Below are 26,828 nucleotides of genomic sequence, written 5' to 3'. Positions count from 1 at the left end.
CTTTGAGCCTCTTGGATCTGGAAGTCTGTATCTCTCACAATATTTGGAAATTTTTCAGCTATTATTTCATTAAATGAATTTTTGATGCCTTTTCTTTTCTCTTTCCCTTCTGGAACAATCATAATACAGATATTTATATGCTTAAAGTTGTTCCATAGATCTTGTAGGCTTTCTTCATTTTTTAAAAATTCTTTTTTTTTTTTTTTTTTTGGCCAACTGGGTTGTTTTGAAACACATGTCTTCAAGTTCAGAAATTCTTTCTTCAGATTCCTCTAGCTTCTTGCTTAAGCTCTCAGTTGTGGGGTGGGGGGTTGTTTGTTGTTTGTTTGTTTTCATTGAATTCTTCAGTTCCAAGATTTCTGCTTGGTTCTTTTTCATAACATCTGTCTCTTTGCTGAATTTCTCCTTCAGATCCTGAATTGTTTTTCTTATTTTATTGTGTTGTCTATCTGTATTTTCTTGCATCTCATTGAGTTTCTTTAAGGTTATTATTTGGAATTCTTTTTCAAGCATTTCATAGATTTCCTTTTCTTGGGGGTCTGGTACTGAAAAATTATAGTATTCCTTTGGGGGTGTCATGGTTCCTTGTTTTTTCATGTTTCTTGGATCCTTACATTGATGTCTGTGCATTTGGTTGAACAATCACTTCTTTTAATACTCTGTAGTAGCTGTTGAAGGGAGAAACTGTTTCCTGTAGATGTGATCTATAGTGGCAGTTGGATAGGGTATCTTAGGTTTTGTTCTGGATGAGCACAATAGTATAGAGTCTATTTGATTTTTTGGAGCATATTCAATGTCAGAGTTGTCTGTGAGTGCCTCTGTGGCCCAGGCACTGGAGTGCTCAGCAGCTCCTTGCTGGAGTGGGCAACATTGGGCTGGGTTGCAGGGGTCATGTATAAGGTCTTGAGCTCTTGGGAGAAGTGTTGGGGTGCTCAGCTGCTCCCCAGCTGGAGTGGGCAACCCTGGGTAGGATTGTTGGGGTCAAGTTTAGGACCTTGGACTTTGAGGGAGACAATGAGGTGCTCAGCAGCTCTTCAGCTGTAGTGATCAACTCTGGGCAAAGTCACTGGGGCTGTGGGTGTGACTCTGTACCCCCAAGAGAGATGCTAGGGTGCTCTGCAGCTGCTCAGTTGGAGTGGGCCACTCTGGATGAGGACTCTGGGGTTGTATATGGGACCCTGTGCCCCCAAGAGAGACTCTGGGGCACTGTGCAGCTTCACCATTAAAGTGGGCTGCTCTAAGTGAGGTTGCCAGGGTTGTGTGCAGACCCTCAAGAGAGACACTGAGTTGCTCTGCATCACCAGCATTGGAGTGGGCCATTCTGGGTGAGGTCATTGCGGTTTGAGGTAGAACTCTGCACCCCCAAGAAGAACACTAGGTTGCTTTGCAGCTCCTCAGCTGGGGTATGCCACTCTGGTCAATCTTTCTGTGGTTGTGGGTGGCTCTCTTGCCACCAAGAGAGATGTTTGGGCTCTCTGAAGCTCCTCAGCTGAAATGGGCCACTCTGGGCAAGGTTGCTGGGATGGTGGTTGGGCCCCCACAACCCAGGAGAGACACTTGGTTATTCTGCAGCTCCTCAGCTGGAATGGGTTGCCCCATGCAATGTCATTGGAGTTGTAGATAAACACAGGCCTGTGTTTAGAATGTTTCTATATAGCAGTTTAAAGCATGACCTCTGTGGTATTTGTGGGGTTTAGTATTCTCTAAGTGGACTTATAAGCCTCTTTACTTCCTCTCTACTCAGAATCCTGGCTGTTTGTCATGGGGTCATGTATAAACAGCTCTCAGCCTGGATGCTACATGGACTCCTCTTGGACCAGCATGAAGAGTTCTTTATCAAACAGGGTCCATCTTCTGGCAATGTCAGTGCCCAGCCAGAAGAGGATGAGGAGGATCTGGGCATTGGGGGACTGACAGGAAAACAACTGAGAGAACTCCAGGACTTGGTGAGAGCACAGCAAGAAGCCTAGCATTCTCCCATCAGGAGTCTGAAAAATCTACAGTTACATGATTTTTGGTGATCCCTTCTCAGCTTATAATAGCCTGTGCACCTTCCATAAATTCTTTAGATGTAAACATTTGGCTTTATCTTAACTAATATGAGGCCCCAAAATAGAAAATATGTTTGCATGATTTGTTTCCCCTTTTCTTAATATATGCATTTAAGAGGTTAAGTCTTGTCTCTACAAGTGGTAGGTACCCTATAGCTTTTTTTTTTCTTTAACCACTCACTAGACTACCAGAGAACCTATAGCTTTTAAATGCAGTTTGGAGTTTAGATGACACTCCTCAAAGTCATATGTTGTACATATTTATTCATTCATCTGGCCATCCATTCATTCATTTATCCTGTTACAACATTTCATTGAATGCCTAATATGTGCCAAGCACTATTCTAGGTGTCACAACTATGTAGACAAATATAATGTAGTAGTCCCTGTCCTTAAGGAGCTTATAGTTCAGTGGAAGATGTAGAAAGTAAACATTACAGTGTACTAAGTGCTCTGAAAAGTGTGTGTTTGGAACATGGTCTTGGGGTAGGGTCTTGGAGTAACTAGAGAAAACTTTTCAGTGGAGTTTGAGAGGAGAAGTTAAGAAATGTCCAGGCAGAGAGAATGAAGTATGTAAAGGTACAGGGGCCATGAAGGACATGGCTCATTTGGGGAGCCATTAGTAATTCAATTGAAATGGTCAAGTAAAGGCCAAAGTATAATAAGTAAGAGATGGTGGCAGAGGAGGAAGTGGCAATCAATAAAGCTGTTGAGTTAAGCAGAGGCTAGATCATGACGGCCCTTGTAAACAATGGGAAGAAATTTGGACTTGAACTTGAAAAGTGCTGGGGGCCATTGGAGAATTTTAGGTAAGAGAGTAACATGATCAAACTATGACAGAACCTACTAAAGCCATCCATTGACTCCATTTTAAGAACTTCTGGGCTATCTGTTGATGACTCCATGTTTAGATGCTGGATGCTGTGTGAGGAATCATTTTTTAAAAAAATCAAGGTTAGATGCAGGTAGACCAGTTAAGAAAGTGTTGGAGATACTTAGGTGAAAAATAATAGTGCCCTAAACCAAGGGTGGTAACAGTGAATGTGGAGAATAGTGAAGAGGTGTGAGAGATGTTTAGGAGGTGGGATCAATAGGCCTTAGTGATTGGTGGAATATGGGTCAGGAGGGAAGAATCAAGGATGATACCCAAGTTCCTGCCTTCAGCAGCAAGGCGAGTAGTGATAATGGGGAGTGTGTATTGCTGGTACTGGGGGAAAGATGATGGGCTAAGTTTAGGCATGTTGAGTATGAGGAACTTGTGGGAAATGTCCAGTGGGCTGAGTCTGGGACTCATGAGAACTTGCCATCCAGACAAACGTACAGACATATAATACTTCACAGAACCTCCTAAAGCCACCCGTGGACCCTAGATTAAAAACGTCTGAGCTGTCTGGACAGTCAATAGCTTTCATAATTGCAGAGAGACATGTGACATAAAAAGATTAAAACTATCTGTTATGATGATCAGTAAAGCTACAGAAGAAGATGTAATTGTCTAAGAAGAGTATGTAGAAGAGGAAAAGAGGGTCTGGGATAGTGCCCTGAGGAACACCAGCAGAGCAGAAATGTATGCAAGACCTGAACAAAATAAAGATCAACTCTTTGATTGTACAAGTAAGGAACATGATCGACTGACCAAATTTTTACACAGTGGTAAAGGCAGAGTGCAGACTAAAATCGCAGTGTTAGAAAAACCACTATTAAGGCCGGCCTGTGGCTCACTCAGTGGAGTGTGGTGCTGATAACACCAAGGCCATGGGTTTGGATCTTATATAGGGATGGCCGGTTGGCTCACTGGCTGAGCGTGGTGCTGACAACACCAAGCCAAGGGTTGAGATCCCCTTACCGGTCATCTTTTTTGAAAAAAAAAAAGAAAGAAAAACCACTGTTACTTCAGCCATGCCACACTGCTGCCTGGAAATGAAATACATCCCTCCAACACTGGTGCTTTAAGAGTTGTACAACTTCAGGTTTAAAATCCCTGCTTCTAGGAATATAAATATAAATCATGGATTGAAAGAGTTACTGGATATTTTCTTGTTTTCCTTTTCTTCTTACTTCATCTTTGGTACGGATTATTTCTTTGACTAGCGCCTGATTGAGGAAGAGAACATGCTGGCACCATCTCTAAAGCAGTTTTCCCTCCGGGTGGAAATTTTGCCATCCTACATTCCAGTGAGGGTTGCTGAAAAAATCCTGTTTGTTGGAGAATCTGTCCAGATGTTTGAGAATCAAAATGTGAACCTGACTAGAAAAGGTAGGAATCTGCTTGCCCAATGTACCACATCCTCAAAGGCTCTTCTTACTTAATATTTTGTAGCCCCCAAGTATACCTGGTTAGACTCAGTGGCTGGTAATATTCATGTACTAAGATTGCAGCACAATCATGACATATTTTGCCCGAGAAGCTGCTGCCTGACAGAGATTAACCCTCTCAGGGAAACCTTGGCTGTCCTAGGTGTTCTCTGTCTTCTTTTAACAGTGCCTTCCTGTTTTGCAGGATCCATTTTGAAAAACCAGGAGGACATATTTGCTGCAGAGCTGCATCGTCTCAAGCAGCAGCCGCTCTTCAGCCTGGTGGATTTTGAGCAGGTGGTGGATCGTATTCGTAGTACTGTGGCTGAGGTTTGTGTTTCATCTTAGATTTTTTAAGGAAGAAAATGGATTCGTTTCCAGAAATGGAGTACTTGACTTTTGTTTCTTCTTGATGTGGTTTGAGCTGAGCTTGGAGAGAATTGTTTGAGAGAGTTGAAGGGCAAGAAGTAGAAAGTAAAAGCAGTTTCTCTATTTTTAATAACAGAGGGAGAACTGCCGTAGTCTTTTCACATCTGACAGGTGTGAGTGAGTGAGTGAGTGAGTTGAATAAAGGGAAGGTTTGGTTTTATTTCTGACAGCCAGCGTTTTGGGTCTGTCTATATAGTTGTCAGTAACTCCAAGGAACCAAATGATTGTGAAAAATTGAATTCCTTACTTATATTTTAGAGTGATTTTATAACATACACTCTCATTTATGTACACAATAATTTTATAAGGAAAGCAGAATGAATGTTATTTTCCCATTCTTGCAAATGAAAAAACTAGTTGGAAAGCTAACTTGTGTGGTGTTGCAGTACATATCAAAGGTGAGATCAAGACCGGGTCTACTAACTCTTAGAGTTCAGTGTTCTTAAATTTGAATTGTACTTCAGCTGTCAACTCAAATTGTGACCAATAATCTTTCAAATGGGCCTATGTTTTGTGGCATATAATAACATTTGGCTCATAGATATGTGATAATGTGAAATGAGACCTTTAGTTAATCAACTGTTGTTAACTGTGTTAGTGGTTTTCAACTTTGGCTATGCATAGAATTATTTGGAGAAATTTTAAAACATGCACTTGCACCAAGTCTTTTCTAACTTGTAGGTCAGGAGGGGATGGGTACATGTATTTAAACAAACCAACCTGCCAACTAGCAGACAAACCTCTGCAGGTGATTTTGAAACGCAGGCAGCTAAAAAGCAGTGTACTAGGGTCAGGGTCTGGAACTGCTAAGAAGTTTAGCATCGGCTCCCTTTGGGTTGGAAGCACAGAAGTTTATCACAAATATGGTTTCCTTTTCTGGTCTCTAAAACTCCTGGGCATCAGAGACAAAGCTGTGATGTAGACACAGAATATTAGATCTTAAAATGACCAGGAAGTATCATTTAATTCTTTATAGGCAATTAAATATCGAAACCATCTAGAATCCATGTTTCTGTCCTTTCAAAGTTTCAATACACTGCCTCGCCTGTCTGTAGCCCAGTGCTGGCTCTTGTCTAAAGGGGGCAGGTATCTTCAGTTCACTTTATTTTTTTCCAAAAAAATTCTCTTTCTCTAACTGTATACATATACTGGCCTTAAAATAAAATTACATGTTAGAAGGAAGGGTCCATTTGTAAGGTGTAAAACTGAAATTTTTTTAATGGGAAAGTGTCATCATCAGTGCTTTAAAAAAAGTGAGAGATAAAATCAGGGCTCTTTCTAGAGAAGTCTTCTAATTCTTTTTTCTAAGAAAACCAACTGGAATACAGGATGACTCTGCCCCATAGCAATTTAAAACATGACCTCCCTAAATGTACATACAGAAAATGTCTTAACCAATTTGGAAGAAAAGCAAAATTCTAAGTGTAGAAATGTATTTTCTCCAATTATTCTTTTTCTCAAACTGGACTCAGTCTCAGGCTGCTTACATCAGTGACCCCTGGACCAGGCTGGAAGGCTTGTATTCTACTGGAAGAGCTAGAGGCACCTGCTGCCACAGCAGAGAATTAACAAATAAGGGACCATAATTGCCCCTCAGGAATTGAAGAATTCTTTAAAGTCTGAATATCTGGGGAACACAGACCAAAACTGTGCCCTGATTTTCCATTTCTGAAAGTCACACTTTAAGTCAAAATTTTTTGTTTTGCAAATTTCTTTTTTTTTAAAATTTTTTATTTTTACTTCTCAATATACATTGTAGTTGATTTTTGTGATTGTTTTGCAAATTTCTATATGACAAAAGATACTGTAGAATTTCAATCATGTGATCTTCTCGGAAAGAAGAAAAAAAGCCAGTTCTTCATAGGCGTTGTTTCTTTTTGGTGTCTTAAACGTCCACGATCACAAAACTTTCTGGCTTCTCTTCATTATAGACCTACATTGCTGAATATGTTATTACTTTGACTTCCATTTGGAGTGTGCTTGGACAATAAAAATTCTTCTCCCCACCCAGATGACCATAACTTGAAATTTCTTTGATCATTTATTAAGTATTTTCATTTCCCAGGGCATGAAGAATTAATCAACATTAATATAATATAACCACTCATCCAAAAAGTGAAACAGAAGTGATTGTAAGTCAGCCCCTTAGGTTTCTACTTCTGTTGTTTAGAGGGGCTCCACAGACCCAGTGTCTACCATGTAACCACACATGGCCATTGCTCAAATGATCCTCCAGAGTACCTCCCCATGAGTGTAACTAGACATCTGCTGTGTGATCCAAATACTTGTACTTCCAATTGGCTGGAAGATAATTGGCCTTAATGGCCTTCTGCTCCTTAGTCACATTGTGATCTCTAATCTCTTCCTCTTCTGGTGCCATGATTGCCTCCTTTCATCTTTTTTTATTGAATCTGTTTCTGTTCTTTTATCATTTTTGTTATAACTCTTTGGAAAATATAATTAATAGAGGGAAGTAAAATTGTATTGAATGAATTATATAAGATTTCAAAAAAGTTTTTGGTGAAATTTTGAAGTGAATATACTACTAGAGATTATATTTCCAGTTTGTAAAAATGATAGACAAAGAATTGAAGCTCAGACTCTGAAGTTTCCTAGAATTGTAGGTAAAAGACTTTGTTGTTGTTGTTGTTAAATTTGGCAGGTGGCTGGTACAGGGATCTGAACCCTGGACCTTGGTGTTACAACACCATGCTCTAACCAACTGAGCTAAAAGGTATTATTTTAACAATGATAACAACTTACAGTGATGAAAGAACTAGTGTGCCCAGAAGAAAAAAGGGGGAGTGTCTTGGAAATATGTATGATACTCACCCCCTTTGGGATCTCTCTTTCCCTTCTTTTTAATTTTTTAAAAAAGTATACATACTGTCTGAATCTATTCTTATAAATGAGTCTATTCTTATAAATCGATAAAGTTCCAAAACAGGCAAAACTAATCTGGTGCTAGATGTCAGGATACTATTTACTCTTGAGTCAAATGGAAGGGTTATGAGTGGGGCTTCTAGGGTGGTGGTAATGTTCCATTTTTTCCACTTCTTGATCTGGGTGCTGGCTATACAGGCATGTTCAATTTGAGAGAATTCTTCAAGCTGTAAATTTATGATTTGTACCTTTCTTAAAATGTATTTTAGTATTTCAACAAAAAAGTTTTTAAAATTCTTAGATCCTTAATAGGTTTTATTTTAACTATATCTTTAGTTGATTATTGCTTATAGAGAGAAATAGTGGTATTAATTTTTGTCGGTTAATCTTGTATCCTGCAACGTGTTGGACTCTTTTAGTTCTAATAGTTTGATTCTATTGGTTTTTCTAGGTAGATGATCATATCATCTGCAAATAATGAGAGTTTTACAAGTTTCCTCCCAATTTTTATTCTTTTTGTTTGTTTTTCCTTCCAATTTTTAAACTGTTTTTTCTTACATTGTTGGCTAGGATCTTTAAAACTGCATTAAACAGCTGGAGTGATAACTTTATATAAACTGTTGAACGGTAGAAGTAATACTGGGCATCCTTGACTTGTTGGCTCTTAAAGATAATGCATATAAGTTTTCTGCATTACTATGACGTTAACTGTAGGCTTCTACAGGCACTACATTTATCAAGTTAAAGAAATACTCTTATTCCTAGTTCACTAAAGGTTTTTTTGCTTGGTTTGGTTTGGTTTTTTTGGCAGCTGGCCTGTACAGGGATGCTAAGAGTTTTTATCATAAATAGATGATGAATTTTATCTGTCTGTCTGTATCAATTAAGGTGCAGTGTCTTGCTCTGGGTTTCTTTTCTCTAGTCTATTTATACAGTAAATTCCTAGTTGGATTTTCAGATGCTGAATATTCCTGGGATAAACCCTACTTTGATTGTGATATTTTATTTTTTAATATACTGTTGGATTTATTGAATTTTTGTATGTACATTCACTAGTGAAATAAGAATATACTCTTCCATTCCCATATTGTTCTTATGTGGTTTTGGAATAAAGATTATACAAGCCTCAAAAAATGGGCTAGGTAGCTTTTGTTTTTCTGTTTTTTAGAACAATTTGTATTAGGACAGGAACTGTTACTGAAAGTTTAATTGAACTTACCTGAAAAATGATCTAGGCTAGGCTTTTTTAGGAGGGAAAACTTCACCAGTTCAGTGTATTTAAAACTTATTGACATAAGACATTTACTTATTCTTGTATCGATTTTGGTATTTTCTAGTTTTCTAGCAACTTACCCATTTCATCTAAATTTAATATTTTAAAAATCTCTGCTTATCTGTAGTTATTTAAGTTTTATTTAATATTTTGTTTATATTTTAAATTTCTCTTTTTTATTTAGTCTTACTAATCTTTTCAAAAAACCTAGCTTTTGTTTTTATTCTTTATTTTTTAATTCTTTATTTCACTGATGTCTACCTTTCTGTTTATTTTCTTCCTTCTTATTTCTTCCTTCTTGTTGAGTTACTCTTTTTCTAAGTTAAAAGCTTGGCTCCTTTTTTTTAACCTTTGTTCTAAGAAATATACATAAAACTTTACTTATTGCTTTGACTGTGTCCCACAAGTTTTTTGGCATGTAGCGTTTTCACTATCTTTCTGTTCTAAATAATTCTTAATTTTCTTTATGATATTCATTTTTAGCCAAGGAATTTATTATTTTAATTTTATTGCAATATAGTTAGAGAACATAGTCTGTATGACATTGGCTCTTTGAAATTTATTGCGGCTTCCATTATGGACTAATACAGGGTCTATTTTTGTTTTTAACCGCTCTGCATGTACCCAGAGACCGTATATTCTTTGTTGAGTGTAGAGTTCTATGTATGTTCTAATTGCTTATTTTGAGGTTACATATTAGGCATGTAAATATTTATAATGAATATACATTTATTTATTCTGTTTTTCCCTTTATGTACACATAATGTCCTCTGTATCACCTATATGATATATATATTTTTTGAATTAAATTCTATTTTATTAGTTATTAAGATAACTATCCAGCTTTCTTTCATATCATATTTATCTGATATCTTCTTCCTTTATTTTCAACCTTTCTATGTGCTTTTATCCCACCCTTCCTATCCTCCCAGTCCTTTAGCAACTACTAATCTGCTCTCTGTCTCTATAGGTTAATTTGCATTTTCTAGAGTTTATAAAAGTAGGATCATACAGTATGTACTCTTTGGACAGAGGGGATCAGGCTTCTTTTACTCAGCATAATTATTTGGAGATGAATCCATGTTGCATTTATCAATAGTTTGTTCCCTTTTACTACTGTATTCCATTGTATATACCAGTATGTTTATCCATTCATCTGTTGAAAGACATTTGGATTGTAATCTCATTGTTTTAATTTGCATTCCCGTAATGACTAATGATGTTGAACATTTCTTCATGTGCTTCTTTGCCCATCTTGTATTGGGTTTTTTGTTTTCTTACTATTGAATTTTGAGTGTTCTTTATATATTCTAGATATAAATCCTTTATCAGATATGTGACTTACAAATATTTTCTTACAATCTATAACTTGTCTTTTCATTCTCTTAGTGGTGTCTTTCAAAGAACAGAAGTTGTCAATTTTGATGAAGTCCAGGTTTATCATTTTTCTTTCTTTTATGGTCCATGTTTACTTTGCCTAAGCCTAGGTCACAAAGATTTTCTCCTCTGTTTGCTTCCAGAAATTTAATAGCTTTATGTTTTACGTTTAGGTCTGGATATCCAATTGTTCAAGCAACTTGGTTCTTTTTTTTTTTTTTTTTTGGCAGCTGGCCGTTATGGGGATCTGAACCTGTGACCTTGGTGTTATAAGGCTACACTCTAACCAACTGAGCTAACTGGCCAGCCCTGCCTGGTTCTTTTCTGTGTTTTCTTTTTGTATATTTCTATCCATTTTTTTTTTTTTTCTCTTCTTAATTTTTTTTCTTTTTATATATATTTTTCTTTTCGTATGTTGATATTGCTGTTATCCTTACCTATTTAAGCATATTTATCAAGAGTATTTTTAAAATGCTTGGTCTGTGTCATAGGTCAGGTTTCCCAGGAAACAGATTCTGAGACTAAGATTTAGTTGTAAGAAGTGAGGAAAGCAGAATTGAGCAGAGGGAGAAGGTACATTGTGATGCAGGCGCAGCGAAGGCCTTGCCAATCCTATGGAGAACCGAGGATGGCCCTTCAGAGATGTTCCAAACCGGGAGTAGGGGGCTAAGCACTGTATCCTTCCATTTACCCGTTACTGGATGTGGGCTGCCTTCAGAGAAGGAGTAAAATCTTGGCTAAGGAAGCTCCCTTTAGCCAAAGGCAATTACTGAAGTACCAACAACAGGCAAACTCCCAGCAGCTGGGGTTACAGGGGAGATCTGGACAGCACACCGTTACGTCCACTCAGTCTGTTTTAAAACTTCTGCTTCAGATGGTATATATTGTCCGGTCTGTTGTATCTTTTACACTTCACATGTCTAATTATTTTGGGCTGTGAGCTTATATTCCCCTGGGGATGTCAGCTACTTTGTCTAGTATGTGTGTTGGAGAAGGGTCAAAGGCCTATTCCTAATCCGTGTCAGTTCCAGTGAGTTATAGAGAGAGAGGAAGGGATGAGCTCCATGGTGGAGAATCCCAGCACCCTGAATCACTGTTGGTCACTTCCTGGGCAAATCCTATCATCAGGATTTTACCTTTTTTTTTTTTTTTTAAATTTATTTTGTCGATATACAATGTGGTTGATTATTGTGGCCCATTACCGAAACCCCCCTCCATCCTCCCTCTCCCCCCTCCCGCCCAACAATGTCCTTTCTGTTTGCTTGTCATATCAACTTCAAGGAATTGTAGTTGTTATGTCTTCTTCCCCACCCCCACCCCCGGTTTTGTGTGTGTGTGTGTGTGTGTGTGTGTGTGTGTGTGTGTGTGAATTTATTTATTTATTTTTAGCTACCACCAATAAGTGAGAACATGTGGTATTTCTCTTTCTGTGCCTGACTTGTTTCACTTAATATAATTCTCTCAAGGTCCATCCATGTTGTTGCAAATGGCAGTATTTCATTCTTTTTTATAGCTGAGTAGTATTCCATTGTGTAGATATACCACATTTTCCATATCCACTCATCTGATGATGGATATTTGAGCTGGTTCCAACTCTTGGCTATTGTAAAGAGTGCTGCGATGACCTTTGGGGAACAGGTATACTTTCGACATGATGATTTCCATTCCTCTGGGTATATTCCCAACAGTGGGATAGCTGGGTCATATGGTAGATCTATCTGCAATTGTTTGAGGAACCTCCATACCATTTTCCATAGAGGCTGCACCATTTTGCAGTCCCACCAACAATGTATGAGAGTTCCTTTTTCTCCGCAACCTCGCCAGCATTTATCGTTCAGAGTCTTTTGGATTTTAGCCATCCTAACTGGGGTGAAATGGTATCTCAGTGTAGTTTTGATTTGCATTTCCCAGATGCTGAGTGATGTTGAGCATTTTTTCATATGTCTGTTGGCCATTTGTATATCTTCCTTAGAGAAATGCCTACTTAGCTCTTTTGCCCATTTTTTAATTAATTGGGTTGCTTGTTTTTTTCTTGTAAAGTTGTTTGAGTTCCTTGTATATTCTGGATATTAATCCTTTGTCAGATGTATATTTTGCAAATATTTTCTCCCACTCTGTTGGTTGTCTTTTAACTCTGTTAATTGTTTCTTTTGCTGTGCAGAAGCTCTTTAGTTTGATATAATCCCATTTGTTTATTTTTCCTTTGGTTGCCCGTGCTTTTGGGGTCATATTCATGAAGTCTGTGTCCAGTCCTATTTCCTGAAGTGTCTCTCCTATGTTTTCTTTAAGAAGTTTTATTGTTTCAGGGTGTATGTTTAATTCTTTAATACATTTTGAGTTGACTTTAGTGTATGGTGAAAGGTATGGGTCTAATTTCATTCTCCTGCATATTGATATCTAGTTCTCCCAGCACCATGTGCTAAAAAGACAGTCTCTTCCACAGTGTATAGGCTTGGTGCCTTTGTCAAAGATCAGATGGCTGTAGGTGTGTGGGTTGATTTCTGGATTCTCTATTCTATTCCATTGATCAGTGTGTCTGTTTTTATGCCAGTACCATACTGTTTTGCTTATTATAGCTTTGTAGTATAGTTTAAAGTCAGGTAGTGTTATGCCTCCAGCTTTATTTTTATTGCTCAGCATTGCTTTGGCTATGCATGGTCTTTTGTTATTCCATATAAATGTCTGGATAGTTCTTTCCATTTCTGAGAAAAATGTCATTGGAATTTTGATGGGGATTGCATTGAATTTGTATATCACTTTGGGTAGTGTGGACATTTTCACTATGTTGATTCTTCCAATCCAAGAGCATGGGATATCTTTCTATCTTCTTGTATACTCTCTAATTTCTCTCAGCAGTGGTTTGTAGTTCTCATTATAGAGATTTTTCACATCCTTGGTTAACTCAATTCCTAAGTATTTTATTTTTTTGGTGGCTATTGTAAATGGGCAGGCTTTCTTGATTTCTCTTTCTGCATGTTCACTATTGGGGAATAGAAATGCTACTGATTTTTGTGTGTTGATTTTGTATCCTGCTACTGTGCTGAAATCATTTATCAACTCCAAGAGTTTTTTTGTAGAGGCTTTAGGCTGTTCGATATATAGGATCATGTCATCTGCAAACAGGGACAGTTTGACTTCATCTTTTCCAATCTGGATGCCCTTTATTTCCTTCTCCTCTCTGATTGCTCTGGCTAGTACTTCCAAAACTATGTTGAATAGGAGTGGTGAGAGTGGGCATCCTTGTCTAGTTCCTTTTCTTAAAGGAAAAGCTTTCAGCTTTTCCCCATTCAGGATGATATTGACAGTGGGTTTATCATATATGGCTTTAATTATGTTGAGATACTTTCCATCTATACCTAACTTATAGAGGGTCTTTGTCATGAATGAGTGTTGAATTTTATCAAATGCTTTTTCAGCATCTATAGAGATGATCATATGGTCCTTGTGTTTGAGTTTATTAATATGGTGTATCACATTTATTGATTTGCATATGTTGAACCAACCTTGCATTCCTGGGATGAATCCCACTTGATCGTGGTGAATAATTTTACGTATGTGTTGCTGTATTCTGTTTGCTAGTATTTTAGTGAGGATTTTTGCATCTATGTTCATCAAAGATATCGGCCTGTAGTTTTCTTTTTTGGTTATATCTTTACCTGGTTTTGGTATCAGGATGATGTTTGCTTCATAGAATGAGTTTGGGAGATTTGCATCTGTTTCAATCTTTTGGAATAGTTTGTAAAGAATCGGTGTCAATTCCTCTTTGAATGTTTGGTAAAATTCTGCTGTGAATCCATCTGGTCCTGGGCTTTTCTTTGTTGGGAGCCTTCTGATAACAGCTTCAGTCTCCTTTATTGTTATTGGTCTGTTCAGATTTTCTATGTCTTCATGGTTCAGTTTTGGGAGCTTGTGTTGTCCAGAAATTTATCCATTTCCTCCAGATTTTCAAATTTGTTGGCGTATAGTTGTTTATAGTAGTCTCAAATGATTCCTTTTATTACAGATGAATCAGTTGTAATGTCACCTTTTTCATTTCTAATTTTTGTTATTTGAATCTTCTCTCTTCTTTTTTTTGTTAGCCATGCTAATGGTTTGTCAATTTTTTTTATCTTTTGAAAAAACCAACTTTTTGATTCATTGATCTTTTGTATTGTTTTTTGGGTTTCAATTTCATTAAGTTCTGCTCTGATCTTAATGATTTCTTTCCGTCTGCTAACTTTTGGTTTGGATTGTTCTTGTTTTTCTAGTTCTTTAAGGTGAAGTGTTAGGTTGTTCACTTGCCATCTTTCCATTCTTCTGATGTGAGCATGTAAGGCGATAAATTTCTCCCTTAGTACTGCTTTTGCAGTATCATACAGGTTTTGGTATGATGTATCATTATTTTCATTAGTTTCAATAAATTTTTTGATTTCCTGCTTGGTTTCTTCTTGGACTCATATGTCATTAAGTAGAATGCTATTTAATTTCCATGTGTTTGTATAGTTTCCAGAATTTTGTTTTTTATTGGTTTCTAATTTTAATCCATTGTGGTCTGAGAAAATACATGGGATAATTCCAATTTTTTTGAATTTGTTGAGACTTGATTTGTGACCTAATATGTGATCTATCCTGGAGAATGATCCATGTGCTGATGAGAAGAATGAATATTCTGAGGTTGTTGGATGGAATGTTCTGTAGATATCTGCCAAGTCCAATTGGTCTAGAGTCTTGTTTAGATCTTGTGTTTCTCTGCTGATTCTTTGCCTAGATGATCTGTCCAGTATTGACAGTGGGTGTTCAGGTTCCCTGCTATTATGGTATTAGTGTCTATTTCCTTCTTTAGGTCTAATAGAGTTTGTTTTATAAATCTGGCTGCTCCAACATTGGGTGCATACATATTTATGATTGTTATGTCTTCTTGATGGATCAGTCCTTTTATCATTACGTAGTGTCCCTCATTGTCTCTTTTTATGGTTTTTACTTTAAAGTCTATTTTGTCAGAGATAAGAATAGCTCCTCCAGCTTGTTTTTCTTTTCTGTTTGCATGGTAAATCTTTTTCCATCCTTTCACTCTTAGTCTATGTGAGTCTTTATGGGTGAGGTGGGTCTCTTGAAGGCAGCATATAGTTGAGTCCTCCTTTTTAATCCAGTCAGCCAGTCTGTGTCTTTTGATTGGGGAATTTAAGCCTTTTACATTAAGAGTTGTTATTGAAAAGTGTTGATTTATTCCTAGCATTTTATTGATTATTGTTTGGTTGTCTTAGGTGTCTTTTGTTCCTTGCTTTCTGATTTACTATTTGTTTTCTGTGTTTATTGGTTTCTTGGGTTGTAGATAGCCTTTTTGTTTGTTTGTTCTCTCTTCATGAATGCCATTTTTATTATGCTAGTGGGTTTTGATTTTTCTTGGGTTTTTATGGCAGTGGTAGTTATTTTTCAGGAACCAAACCCTGTACTCCCTTGAGAATTTTGTGTAAGGGGGTCGTGTGGTGGTGAACTCCCGCAGTTTTTGTTTGTCTGAGAAATATACTATTTGCCCTTCATTTCGGAAGGATAGCCTTGCAGGGTAGAGTATTCTTGGCTGACAATCTCTGTCTTTTAGTATTTTGAATATATCATCCCATTCCTTTCTGGCTTTTAGGGTTTGTGATGAAAAGTCTGATGTTAGCCTGATTGGGGTTCCCTTATAGGTGATTTGACGCTTCTCTCTTGCAGCTTTTAAGATTCTCTCTTTGTCTCTGAGTTTTGCCAATTAGACTATAACATGTCTTGGAGAAGACCTTTTTGGGTTGAATACGTTTGGAGATCATTGAGCTTCCTGGATCTGAAGATCTGTGATTTTTCCTGTACCTGGGTAGTTTTCTGCCCCTATTTTGTTGAATATGTTTTCAATGCAATCTCCGTTTTCCTCCCCTTCTGGAATACCCATGACTCGGATATTTGAGCGCTTAAGGTTGTCTAATATCTCTCAGATTTTCTTCAATGCCTTTGATTTTTTTTTTTTTTTTTTTTTTTGTCTGCTTGTGTTATTTCAAACAGCCCATCTTCAAGTTTGGAGGTTCTCTTTTCAACTTCCGCAAGCCTGCTGGTTAAACTCTCCGTTGTGTTTTTTATTTCGCTGAATAACTTCTTCAGTTCAGCAGGTTCTGCTACATTTTTTTTCAGGGCATTGATTTCCTCGTACATTTCCTCTTTCAGGTCCTGTATACTTTTCCTTGTTTCATCATGATATCTAGGTGAGTTTTCTTGTATCTCATTCAGTTTCCTTAGAATTATCACTTGAAATTCCTTGTCAGTCATTTCAAGGGCTTCTTGTTCTATAGGATCTAGAGCTTGAGATTTATTATCTTTTGGTGGTATACTTTCTTGATTTTTCATATTTCTGGTATCTTTTCTTTGATGTTTATTCATTGTGGCAGGGGGCTTCACAGTCCACAGGTTTGACACTATTGACTGACTAAGATGTTGCTGTGGTTGCCAATTTAGTATGGCTACCTCAGTGACTGCTCAGTTGGCCACTAGTGCCTTGTGTGTGTGGTTGCCTCGGGTCTTGGGCCTCTCCGGGGAGACACCTCTCTGGTCAGCTAGGACTCTGCTGGGCTGCTGAATCATGGGGCGGTACCGCAAGGTGTGTGGTCTCTGCTGAGTTTCTACCTCCTGTGCTGGACTTCTCCCTGTTCTGTGCGCTCTGGCTGCTGGGATGTGCCAAGGCACTGCAGAGCATGTGGTCTCTGCAGAGCTTCCCCTTCCCCTGCAGGATGTCTCCCTGCTCTGTGCGCGCTAGGCCGGGCTTGGGATGGAGCCGGGTGGCGGTGGTGAAGCCTACCTGCTGCTGGATGGTGTGGCAGCAGCCCCCCCACAGGGTGTGTGGACTCTATGGAGCTTCTGTCTCCCTTGCTGGACATCTCTGTGCTCCGTACGCATTGGGCTGGGCTGCTGGATCGCGCGGCAGCAGTGTGGTCCCCGTGGAGTTCCCACCTCCCCTGCCGGATGTCTCCCTGCTCCGAGCGCACTAGGCCAGGCTGGGAATGGAGGAGGGTGCCTGCAGTGAAGTCTACCTGCTGGATCACGCAGTGGCGGCCCCACAGGGTGTGTGATTTCTGCGGACCCTCTGCCTCCCCTGCCAGACGTCTCCCCACTCTGTGCACACTGGGCTGGGCTGGGAATGGAGCCGGGTGGAGGTGGTGAAGCCTATCTGCCGGATCGTGTGACGGTGGCCCCACAGGGCATGTGGTCTCCATGGAGCTTCTGCCTCCCCCACTGGATGTCTCCCCGTTCCATATGCACTTGATGTTATGTTTTTATAGTTTAAAGCGGTTGATCTGTGGGAGAGAGTGACACTAGGGACCGTCTATTCCGCCATCTTGAGCAGAAGTCTTCTCTCTTCCTGAGGCTTTTGCTAACAGTTTCCTCAAGGCCCTTCTCGCTTTCCCCTGCTGCCCAGTCACAAAGCCAAATATTTTAATTTTTTGTTACTGCAGCAATCCACTTCCTATACCAAAATCTGTTTTGGTTATGTGTTTTGGTTGTTGTGTAACACACCACCCCAAATTTAGTGGTATAAAACAAAACTCTTTTTTATACTTTATGGTTCTGATGTTTGACTGGGCGTAGCTAGGCAGTTTTTAGGGTTTCACATGAAGGTGCAGTCATGATAGCTGGGGTTGGAATCAGTTAGAAGGCTTCCTCACCAGCGTCACTTAAGCAATTGGAGACAGATAGTAGCTGGGTCTGCAGTCATCAGATGGCAAATTATTTCCAATCTAAATTGCTTTGCTCATTTTGGACAAAATAATTACTTGCTAGAGCAATATTTTTCTGACATGTTACAAGCCTAAGAGTGAGTTGGAAAGATTTGAATGAATGCTGAGTGTAAAGATTTTTGGTATAACTTGACTTTACTCTTCTTTTTCCTGAGAGTGCCAGGGGATTAGTTTGATCCGTTTCTGAGGCTGGGAAGTCCAGAGTCCATCTGGTGGTGGTGACAGTGACCTAGGGGTCTCACATTGCAAGATGGTGGAAGCAAAGAGAGCCAGGATTTTACCTTTGATGCTGGTTATGTAGTTGATTTTTGTATATTAATCATCAACCTTGCTGAATTCTCTTACTAATTCTAATTATTTGTCGGTTCTCTTGGACTTTCTATGCAGATAGTGATATCATCTGTTAATAATAACAGTTTTGTTTCTTCCTCTCCAGTTATATATATGTGTGTGTATATGTATATACATGTACACATACACATATACATACACACACATGTATAATTATCTTACTGTACTGGTAAAGTCTTTAGTTCAATACTGAATGACTTTAAAGGTATTTCTTCTAATGTTTCACCATTAAATAAGTTGTTTTCTGGGGTTTTATATACCCTTTATCAGAATAAAGAAGATTCCTTCTATTCCTTTCTTTTTTTAAATCATGAACAAATATAGAATTTTTTTTTTTTTTTTAAGTTGACTGGTAAGGGGATCTTAACCCTTGACTTGGTGTTGTCAGCAACAAGCTCACCCAGTGAGCTAACTGGCCATCCCTATATGGGATCCAAACCCGGGGCCTTGATGTTATCAGCACCACGCTGTCCTGAGTGAGCCATGGGCCAGCCCACAAATATAGAATTTTATCAGACGCTTTTTCTGCATCTATTGAGATGATAATGTGTTTTCCTCCTTTAAGCTTTAACGTAGTAAATTACATTCATACTTCTAAATTTATTTTTTTATTGAGATAAATTCGTATAACATAAAACTCAGCATTTTAGCCATTTTAAAATAGTGTACAACTCAGTAGTTTATAAGTATATTCAAACATATTCACAATGTTGTGGAACTGTTAGCACTGTCCAATATCAACATTTCCATCTCATGGTTTTGGGTTTTTTTATTTTTTTACTGTTAAACTATCCTTTCATTCCTGGGATTAACTCAGCTTGGTCATGGTGTATATTCTTTTTTTCAATACATTGCTGGATTTGTACAGAACCATTCTTTGCAGGAGTTTTCACTGAGATGAAATTTTGTCTTTGTTCTTTTCATAGCATCTCTGGAAGCTGATGGTAGAAGAGTCCGATTTACTGGGTCAGCTGAAGGTAAGAGCTTGGCTATTCTCTTAATTCTTAAAATGCTGCTGGTGGGCAATGACTTACAACATATTCTAACCTTTACTGAGAGCACTGGTTGCCTATACCCAGACTTCCAGAGTGGACTTAATTCTTCTTATCCAAGTGAGCAAACTGTACCTAATCGTACAAATCTACCATAATACAAAGATTTGGGAGTTTACTCATCCTGCTATGAGTAACTGCTAAGTATGCCTCTTTGAAATATACCTAACACCTATATCCTTTTGTAGGTTGGGCTCAAACTATCAAAGATTGGAAATTATTTCTATAGTTCCCTCGGGATAGTGAGGAGCTCCTGGCCTTGCTTTACTGAATTGTAAATTGAAATTCTTTCCTCAGATCATTAAAGACTTTTACCTTCTGGGACGTGGAGAACTGTTTCAGGCCTTCATTGACACAGCTCAACACATGTTGAAAACACCACCCACTGCAGTAACCGAACATGGTAATTGCCTGTGGCCCTGAAAATGACCAGCTTACTTAAGTTGCAGGGTATTTCTTAAGCTGCTGCTGACGAGCTTAGTTAAGTTGCAGAGTATTTTTTAAGCTGCAGCTGACCATTTTAGGCCTGCTCCACATAAGAGCAGCCTGGTGAGTTACAAAACAGTGTTCCCAAAGGTGGAAGGCACTTTCAGGTAGGCTTCATGCTGAAGTTATTAGCAACAAACAGCATCTTGGCTGATGACCCTTCCTGGAAGAGTTGGTGCGGGTCTTCAAACCAGGTATTTAATCTCACCAGATTATAGCCATATAATACCTTATAGGGCATATTAGAACATACTGTCACTTGTGGTGTTATAATAGAACTCTTTAGGTTGTAAATGATAGAAACCTAACCTGAGCTAGTTAGAAAAGGGGAAATTATTTGCTATTGTATATAAAACTCCAGTGATATAGGGGTATAGCTGGGCCTCAGAACAACTGAAACTAGGGAATTGAGTACTATTAGGATTCTCTCTTTTACCATATCTTGTCTCTGTTTCCAGTATACTCTTTGATGACCTTCCAGTCCCATCTGGAAACATGGCCACTAACAGTTCACAGGGAAGTGCCTCCCAGTGTTCTCTACTGAAGAAACCAAACGTGGTCTCTCTAGTAGCAAGTTAGAGAATTCCAGGGAAGGAGTTCTGACTGGCCCAGCCCAGATCAATCAGAGAGGTCAGACACTAGGATATGCCTAGTTCGGTAAAGTATCCTGAACAGAGTTGGTGTAAGGATCAGAGCCAAAAAAAGAAAATGGGAGAAAAAAAAAAATACATACAGGGTGATCATTTTTCTAGTTCAGTAAAACAACAAATGTTCTCTGTAGTTTTTCTAGCTCAATGAATCAATAGATGTCCACTGTACTTACATAGTACTTTTTTGGTTGCAGATATCAGAAAACCCAATTCAAATTCACTTAAGCAAAGAAACAAAGAGAGGAAAGAATGTGTTGATTCTCATAACTGGAAAGCTCAGAGGTATGATGGCTTTAGGCAAAGTTTGATCCAATGGCTCACATGATACCTTTCAGACTTGGTCTCTTTCCATCTTTCACCTCTGCCTTTCTTCTCAGACAGGCCTGCTCTGTAAGGTAGCAAGATAGCCTTTAGCCAAGTTTACATCCTACTAAGTCCCTGTTTATCTTGAAAAAAGAGCTGCACTCTTTTAGAGTCTCAGTAGAGCCTCTGAACTGGCTTGGCTTGGGTCATGTTCATATCTCTAAACAAAACAGTTTAACAGAGTAGAGTATTACATTCCATTTGATCTTGCATGGGTCACCTGCTTACCCTTAGAGTCAGGTATTGTGAACCACAGTGGAACTACATGAACTGATACTGGGTAGGGATGATTCTCCAAGGAAAATCAGGGTGCTGTTACTGGCAAGAAGATAAGGAAGAATGAATGCTAATCAGGCAAAAGCAACAGATGTCCACTGTGTCCTACTATTTATGTTAGGCAGGCTGTGGGAGAAGCAGGAAGCTGGAGCAGTCTGGACTTAGTGATGTAGCCAAGCATTCATGTCAGCCCATGTGTTCTTTTTTGCAGATGTGAATGTGGCCTTTCAGCAGTCAGCACACAAGGTATTGCTAGATGATGACAACCTTCTTCCTCTGTTGCACTTGACAATTGAATATCATGGAAAGGAGCATAAAGGTTTGCCATTCTTTCCTGCCACCTTTCTGTTCCTACTGGTCGTCATCCATTTTCTCATCTCTACTCCCATCCACCTCCACAAAAACCATATAATTTTGTGTGTGTGTGTGTGTGTGTGTGTGTGTGTGTGTGTGTGTGCGCGCGCGCGCGCGCCTTTGTCTGTATATATATATATATATATATATATATATATATATATTTTTTTTTTTTTTTTTTGCAACCGTCTGGTGTGGGAACCAAACCCTTGACCTTGGTGTTATAAGGCTGTGTTCTAACCACATGGGCTACCCGGCCAGCACCAAGAAACCATATGATTTTGGACCTTCAAAGTCATCTAGTACAGTACTGTAATTTTATACTGGAAAAGGGAAGTCAAGAAGTCCAGGGTAGTTAAGTAAGATGCCCAGGCCATATTTATTTGTGGAATTTTTTGGGGGGTGGGGTGGGGGTTGGGTCATACTGCTGGAATGGTCCCTGTTTATTTATTTCCAGCCTTCAGACTTTAAGGCTGAAAAAAGAATCTCTAAAAGACCTCCCAAGAGAACCCCACATAAAAGTTTCCCTTGCCCTCTGCCTTTGTGTCCTCTTTATGTTTCTGACACTACAGATTCAGTGACCTTTCATTTCATGAATGTTATTCACCTTGTTGAGTGTCTAGTTCTAGATTAACCAAGTTGTCATCTTTTCTCTTTTTTCTTTTCTTTTCTTGATCATAGCAGATGCTACTCAGGCAAGAGAAGGGCCTTCTCGGGAGACTTCTCCCCGGGAAGCCCCTGCATCTGGCTGGGCAGCCCTAGGTCTTTCCTACAAAGTACAGTGGCCACTACACATTCTCTTCACCCCAGCTGTCCTGGAAAAGTAAGTATTTCTGAGTTTCTCAAAGGTAAATATTACCCATCTTACTTCCAAGGGAAGAAATTAGCAGGAATAGAATTGATGGAAGCAAGACAGCTACCCAGCCCAACTAGTTTTTAACAATCTGTGAATCAGGTGGAAAACTCACATGGCTTCAGGGGCTAGATAGATCATATTAATAAGTAAAGCTGCACATGTGAGGTAGTAGGGAGTGATGGGCACTGGAATGAATGGGAGGCTATATACCCACTAAAGACCATCACAACTTAAAAAAAAAAATCCACTAAATACCAAGCAGTTTGTAGGCTGCCAGTTTGTGACCTCTGGAAAATGAGGTCTTAGGTACCACTTTGAAAGTCTGGCCCTTGATGATTCCATCATACCTGACAAGTTTCCTCCCTAACTTTTATAGTTTTTTAAAATTTTTCTTGAGAAAGTCCTCCGGCCCAAACATTTGCTGTGGACTTTAGCCATGGGAGAGAAGTTTACCTCCTTACTCCCAGGGAGAGGCAATAGGGACAGCCAAGCTGGGGGAATGGAATAAAGGAATTGGGCCAGGATGGCGTGAGACTTTCTATCAGATCAGCCTTGATCTTTATCACAAGAGCCTGCCAAGTGCTATTGCTTGGCTTGGTCAGGATCTAATGTCTCCACAGTGGAGCGGAACCAGAGCTGTAGGGAAAGGAAGTGGGAGAAGCATCTTGGCTAGTAGTGCCTCTGACATCCATCCCAACACCATTTCTAGGAACTTCCCAAATCCCGTTATGGGTTAGAGAACTGACCCTTGCCCTGGATGGAGGATGGAAGCTGTCATGTTCAGTGAGAGAAGAGGAATGGAGAAAAGGGAAACAAATGAACAAAAGGGTCATCTCTTCTTCCTACCGTCTCACTTCATCCTCTCTGTTCCTTTTCATACTTTATTGGAGTAGAGAAGCTTAACGTGTGATAGACTGAGCAGGTTCAGGGAGAAGATTCTATGGCAGGTTCAGAGCCCACGGCCCAGCTAAGCAAGCTGCAAAGTTCCCTTGTCCAAAGAGCCTCCGAAGCTCCACTGCTCCACTGCTCCAGCATCCCACAGGACAGTAGTCCACTTACCTCCAAACCTGATATGCTTTTAACACTGTTGAAGAAATCAAGTTTAGAAGATTTTTTTTTAACTTTATGACAATTTCTAAATATAAACAAAAGTATAGGCTATAACAAACTCCCATGCCTTCACTATCCAGCTTCAGTAACCATCAACATAATGCCACTTGTTTCATCTATCCCTCCTCCTTATTTTTTTTGCTGGAGATTTATAAAGGAAATCCCAGACATGTTTCACTCTGCCACTATGCAATTCAAAAAGACATATTTTCAACGTAACTACAATGCCATTGTCACACCCAATAAAACTAATGGTAATCCCTTGTAATCTAACATCCAGTCCACATTGAAATTTCCCCAGTAATCTAAAAAATGTCTTTTTATGGTTGGGTTTGTTCAAATCAGTGCCAAACAAGGTCTACTATTTCAGTATGTTTGTCACATTAGAATGGAATTGGATTTTCTTCTGCAGGCCTGCCTACGAACAAGTAAATATATCCAGTTCTACCAGGAATCAGTTGCTCTTCCCATGTGTCTTCTCAGTACGGGGTCTAAGAATTAAACAATTAGCCCCTTAGCTTGCTGGGAGGCAGGAGTCTGATCTCACTGAGGGAATCTATTTTATCTTTGAATCAGATTCATCATAACCCTTGGTTCATAACACACTTATTACTGGTCCATGCAAGACCTTCCTTCATTCCTTAACACATACACACACACACACACACAAACACACACATATTATAAAACCACTTCCCAGCGTAAAAACTAGAACACAGTAATGTCCATCTACCTATATGGTCCTTCCCAGTCCTGCCCCCTTGCCTCCCCCAACCCAAGGTGACCACTATCATAAATTCTATGTTTTCTTTCCTTTTTCTATAGTTTTATAACATCTATTATTTATATTCCCCAAAAGTTGTTGAAGTTTTTTTGCTTTCAGTTGTTTTAAGAATTACATAGAAGGCTGTATATGTAATCTTTTGCGATTTACCTTTTTTGTTCAGAGTCATATTGCTAATAGTCATTTTGTTGTGCTGTACAGCTGAAATTCATTCATTTTGAGTGCTATGTAATATTTCACTGTATAAATAACCTACAATTTATTTATCCACATCTTTAGCTATTCTTCACTTCCTGCCTTTTCTCACAGGACCCTTTGGGGAGGGGTGGGTGGCACAAAGTCCTAAGGGATGTCATGAGGGGGGTGTTGGGGCGAAGTTTTTATCTTGAATAGCCTGATGTTTCTGTCCTAGGTACAATGTGGTTTTCAAGTACTTACTGAGTGTGCGCCGGGTACAAGCTGAACTGCAGCACTGCTGGGCCCTACAGATGCAGCGCAAGCACCTCAAATCCAACCAGACTGACGCAGTCAAGTGGCGCCTAAGAAATCACATGGCATTCCTGGTGGATAATCTTCAGTACTATCTCCAGGTCTGTGTTGAAGGATGAGTAGAAGGAAGAGGTATGAAAAGAAGTCTAGGATATTGGCTCCTAGCAGGTATTGAAAATGGACTACATATCTGTATCTGGTAAAATGCTGGGGTTTGAGAAAATTACAGGGTTATATCACTAGGTATGTTTCTCGAGGGCATTTTAGAGCAAAGTGGAAATAAACGGATCAAGTAGAATAAGGAGTTAGGATCCTTATCAGCAATGCATTATTTATTGTTGACTTGCTCTTTATTTTTATTGTTTGCTGTAACTTCTGGAGTTCTACAGGACTTAACCTATGGCCCAGTGGCATGAGCAGATTAGGTTGGGGCAGGAGAGAGTGGTCTGCCAAGGCATTGGAAGTGGTTAAGAATTACGCAAATAATTTCCTAGGAGGCTGGGCAATATAGAGTTGTCTTTGGTCAGCCTTAAAGTCGCTTGGTTAGAAGATGAGTCGGGGCAAGGAATTTCTATTTCATCCTGTCAGGCATCTTAATGTATGAGTGCTTAGAATATGCAAGGTGCTAAAATTATTTGTGTAACTGTCTGTCAGGTAGATGTCCTGGAGTCTCAGTTCTCACAGCTGCTTCAACAGATCAATTCTACACGAGACTTTGAAAGCATCCGATTGGCTCACGACCACTTCCTGAGCAATTTGCTGGCTCAGTCCTTTATCTTGTTGAAACCTGTAAGTAGGGCTGGTTGGTTTCCTCTGACTGCTTCTAGCAGTGACTGTTCCCTTAGGCACTTTGAATTGAGAGGATATGAAACTATCATTAAGCCTTTGTTCGGCTACATTTTTAAACATTTTTAACACTTATAAACCAGATTAAAAGGGAATATTAAAAGGGAACTGAAATATCTTTGAATTTCTGAAATATTATATCATAGGGTATGGTGAACAGCTATAGATGAAAGAATCATATGCTTAATCCTCAGAGGGAAGGATCTGAAGAAATTCAAAAAGCTGGGGTTTTTTTGTTTGTTGTTATGGGGATCCAAACCTTTGACCTTGGTGTTATCAACACCACAGTCTAATCTAGTGAGCTAACCGATCAGCCTCAAAAAGCTTTCTGACACTACAGAGAAACCAATGAAAAGTACATAGAGTTCACTTTCTTAGAAATCTTTTCGACCAAGTTTGACCAGTCATTTGAAAGTTGTTTTTACAACTAGAGTATTTTCACTCTCTCTGTATATATGTGTGTATATATATCTGTAAAATATATATATATATTTATATATATATATATATATATATATAAATATATATAAATCTCTTTCTATATATATGTCTATAACCTTCATGGCAATTGTTCTCAATCTTGGCTGCACTTTGGAATCATCTGGGACCTTTAAAGAATCTAGGACCCAGAGCACTTAAATTAGAATCGCTGAAGTGGGACCGAGGCACCAGTATTTTTTAAAGCTCACAACAAGCTGGTTCCAGTTCCAGAATAAAAAGCAGGAAGATTGAAATGATCCCTTGTACTTTCTATCACAGTGGTCATGCTTTATCTTTGCTGGGAGCTAGTTACTACTTCTCAGCGTGCCACACCACAAGTGCTACAGACTTCTTTTTTTTCTAGTATTTGGGGCTGTTATTTTTGCTGCACCAGGGAAGAGTAGTTATATAGATGCCACTCCAAAGGGTTCTGTGAATTGAAAACAACCAAGAACCACTGTGACAGGTAGACACTGTCCTTGTATGGCATGGGGTGCATCCTTGGGGAAAAGCAGAATATGAGAGCGGGTCATCACCATTAAATATTTATTGAGTGCTTACTATATGCAAGGCACTGGGGATACAAAGAGGTATAAGTCATGGCTCTGCCCTTAAGGAGCTCACAATCTAGATGGAGAAACAAGACATATATACATACAAAGATCAGTAACAACACAGGTGGCC

General features: G+C 39.0%; 1 protein-coding gene and 1 pseudogene across 3 annotated transcripts in view; one reads left to right on the top strand and one right to left on the bottom strand.

Moving 5' to 3' along the window:
- TUBGCP4 (tubulin gamma complex component 4) overlaps window positions 1-26,828 on the top strand; it is a 45,709-nt gene that overhangs the window by 13,124 nt on the left and 5,757 nt on the right. For all 3 annotated transcript variants that reach the window (XR_010022992.1, XM_063091748.1, XM_063091749.1), the window contains exons 7-15: window positions 1,745-1,946; window positions 4,143-4,308; window positions 4,552-4,676; window positions 19,325-19,375; window positions 19,748-19,853; window positions 21,437-21,544; window positions 22,264-22,402; window positions 24,742-24,919; window positions 25,473-25,607. Coding sequence is in view for 2 of the 3 variants with exons in the window: in XM_063091748.1 (XP_062947818.1) it covers window positions 1,745-1,946; window positions 4,143-4,308; window positions 4,552-4,676; window positions 19,325-19,375; window positions 19,748-19,853; window positions 21,437-21,544; window positions 22,264-22,402; window positions 24,742-24,919; window positions 25,473-25,607 (1,210 nt within the window). In the remaining variant the exon portion in view is untranslated. The remainder of the gene's footprint in view (window positions 1-1,744; window positions 1,947-4,142; window positions 4,309-4,551; window positions 4,677-19,324; window positions 19,376-19,747; window positions 19,854-21,436; window positions 21,545-22,263; window positions 22,403-24,741; window positions 24,920-25,472; window positions 25,608-26,828) is intronic.
- On the bottom strand, window positions 6,661-7,155 carry LOC134373789 (protein archease-like; annotated as a pseudogene).

The sequence above is a fragment of the Cynocephalus volans genome, chromosome 3 (genome assembly GCF_027409185.1).
Source record: "Cynocephalus volans isolate mCynVol1 chromosome 3, mCynVol1.pri, whole genome shotgun sequence".
Classification (NCBI taxonomy): domain Eukaryota; kingdom Metazoa; phylum Chordata; class Mammalia; order Dermoptera; family Cynocephalidae; genus Cynocephalus; species Cynocephalus volans.
This window is presented reverse-complemented; position numbering and strand designations above follow the sequence as displayed.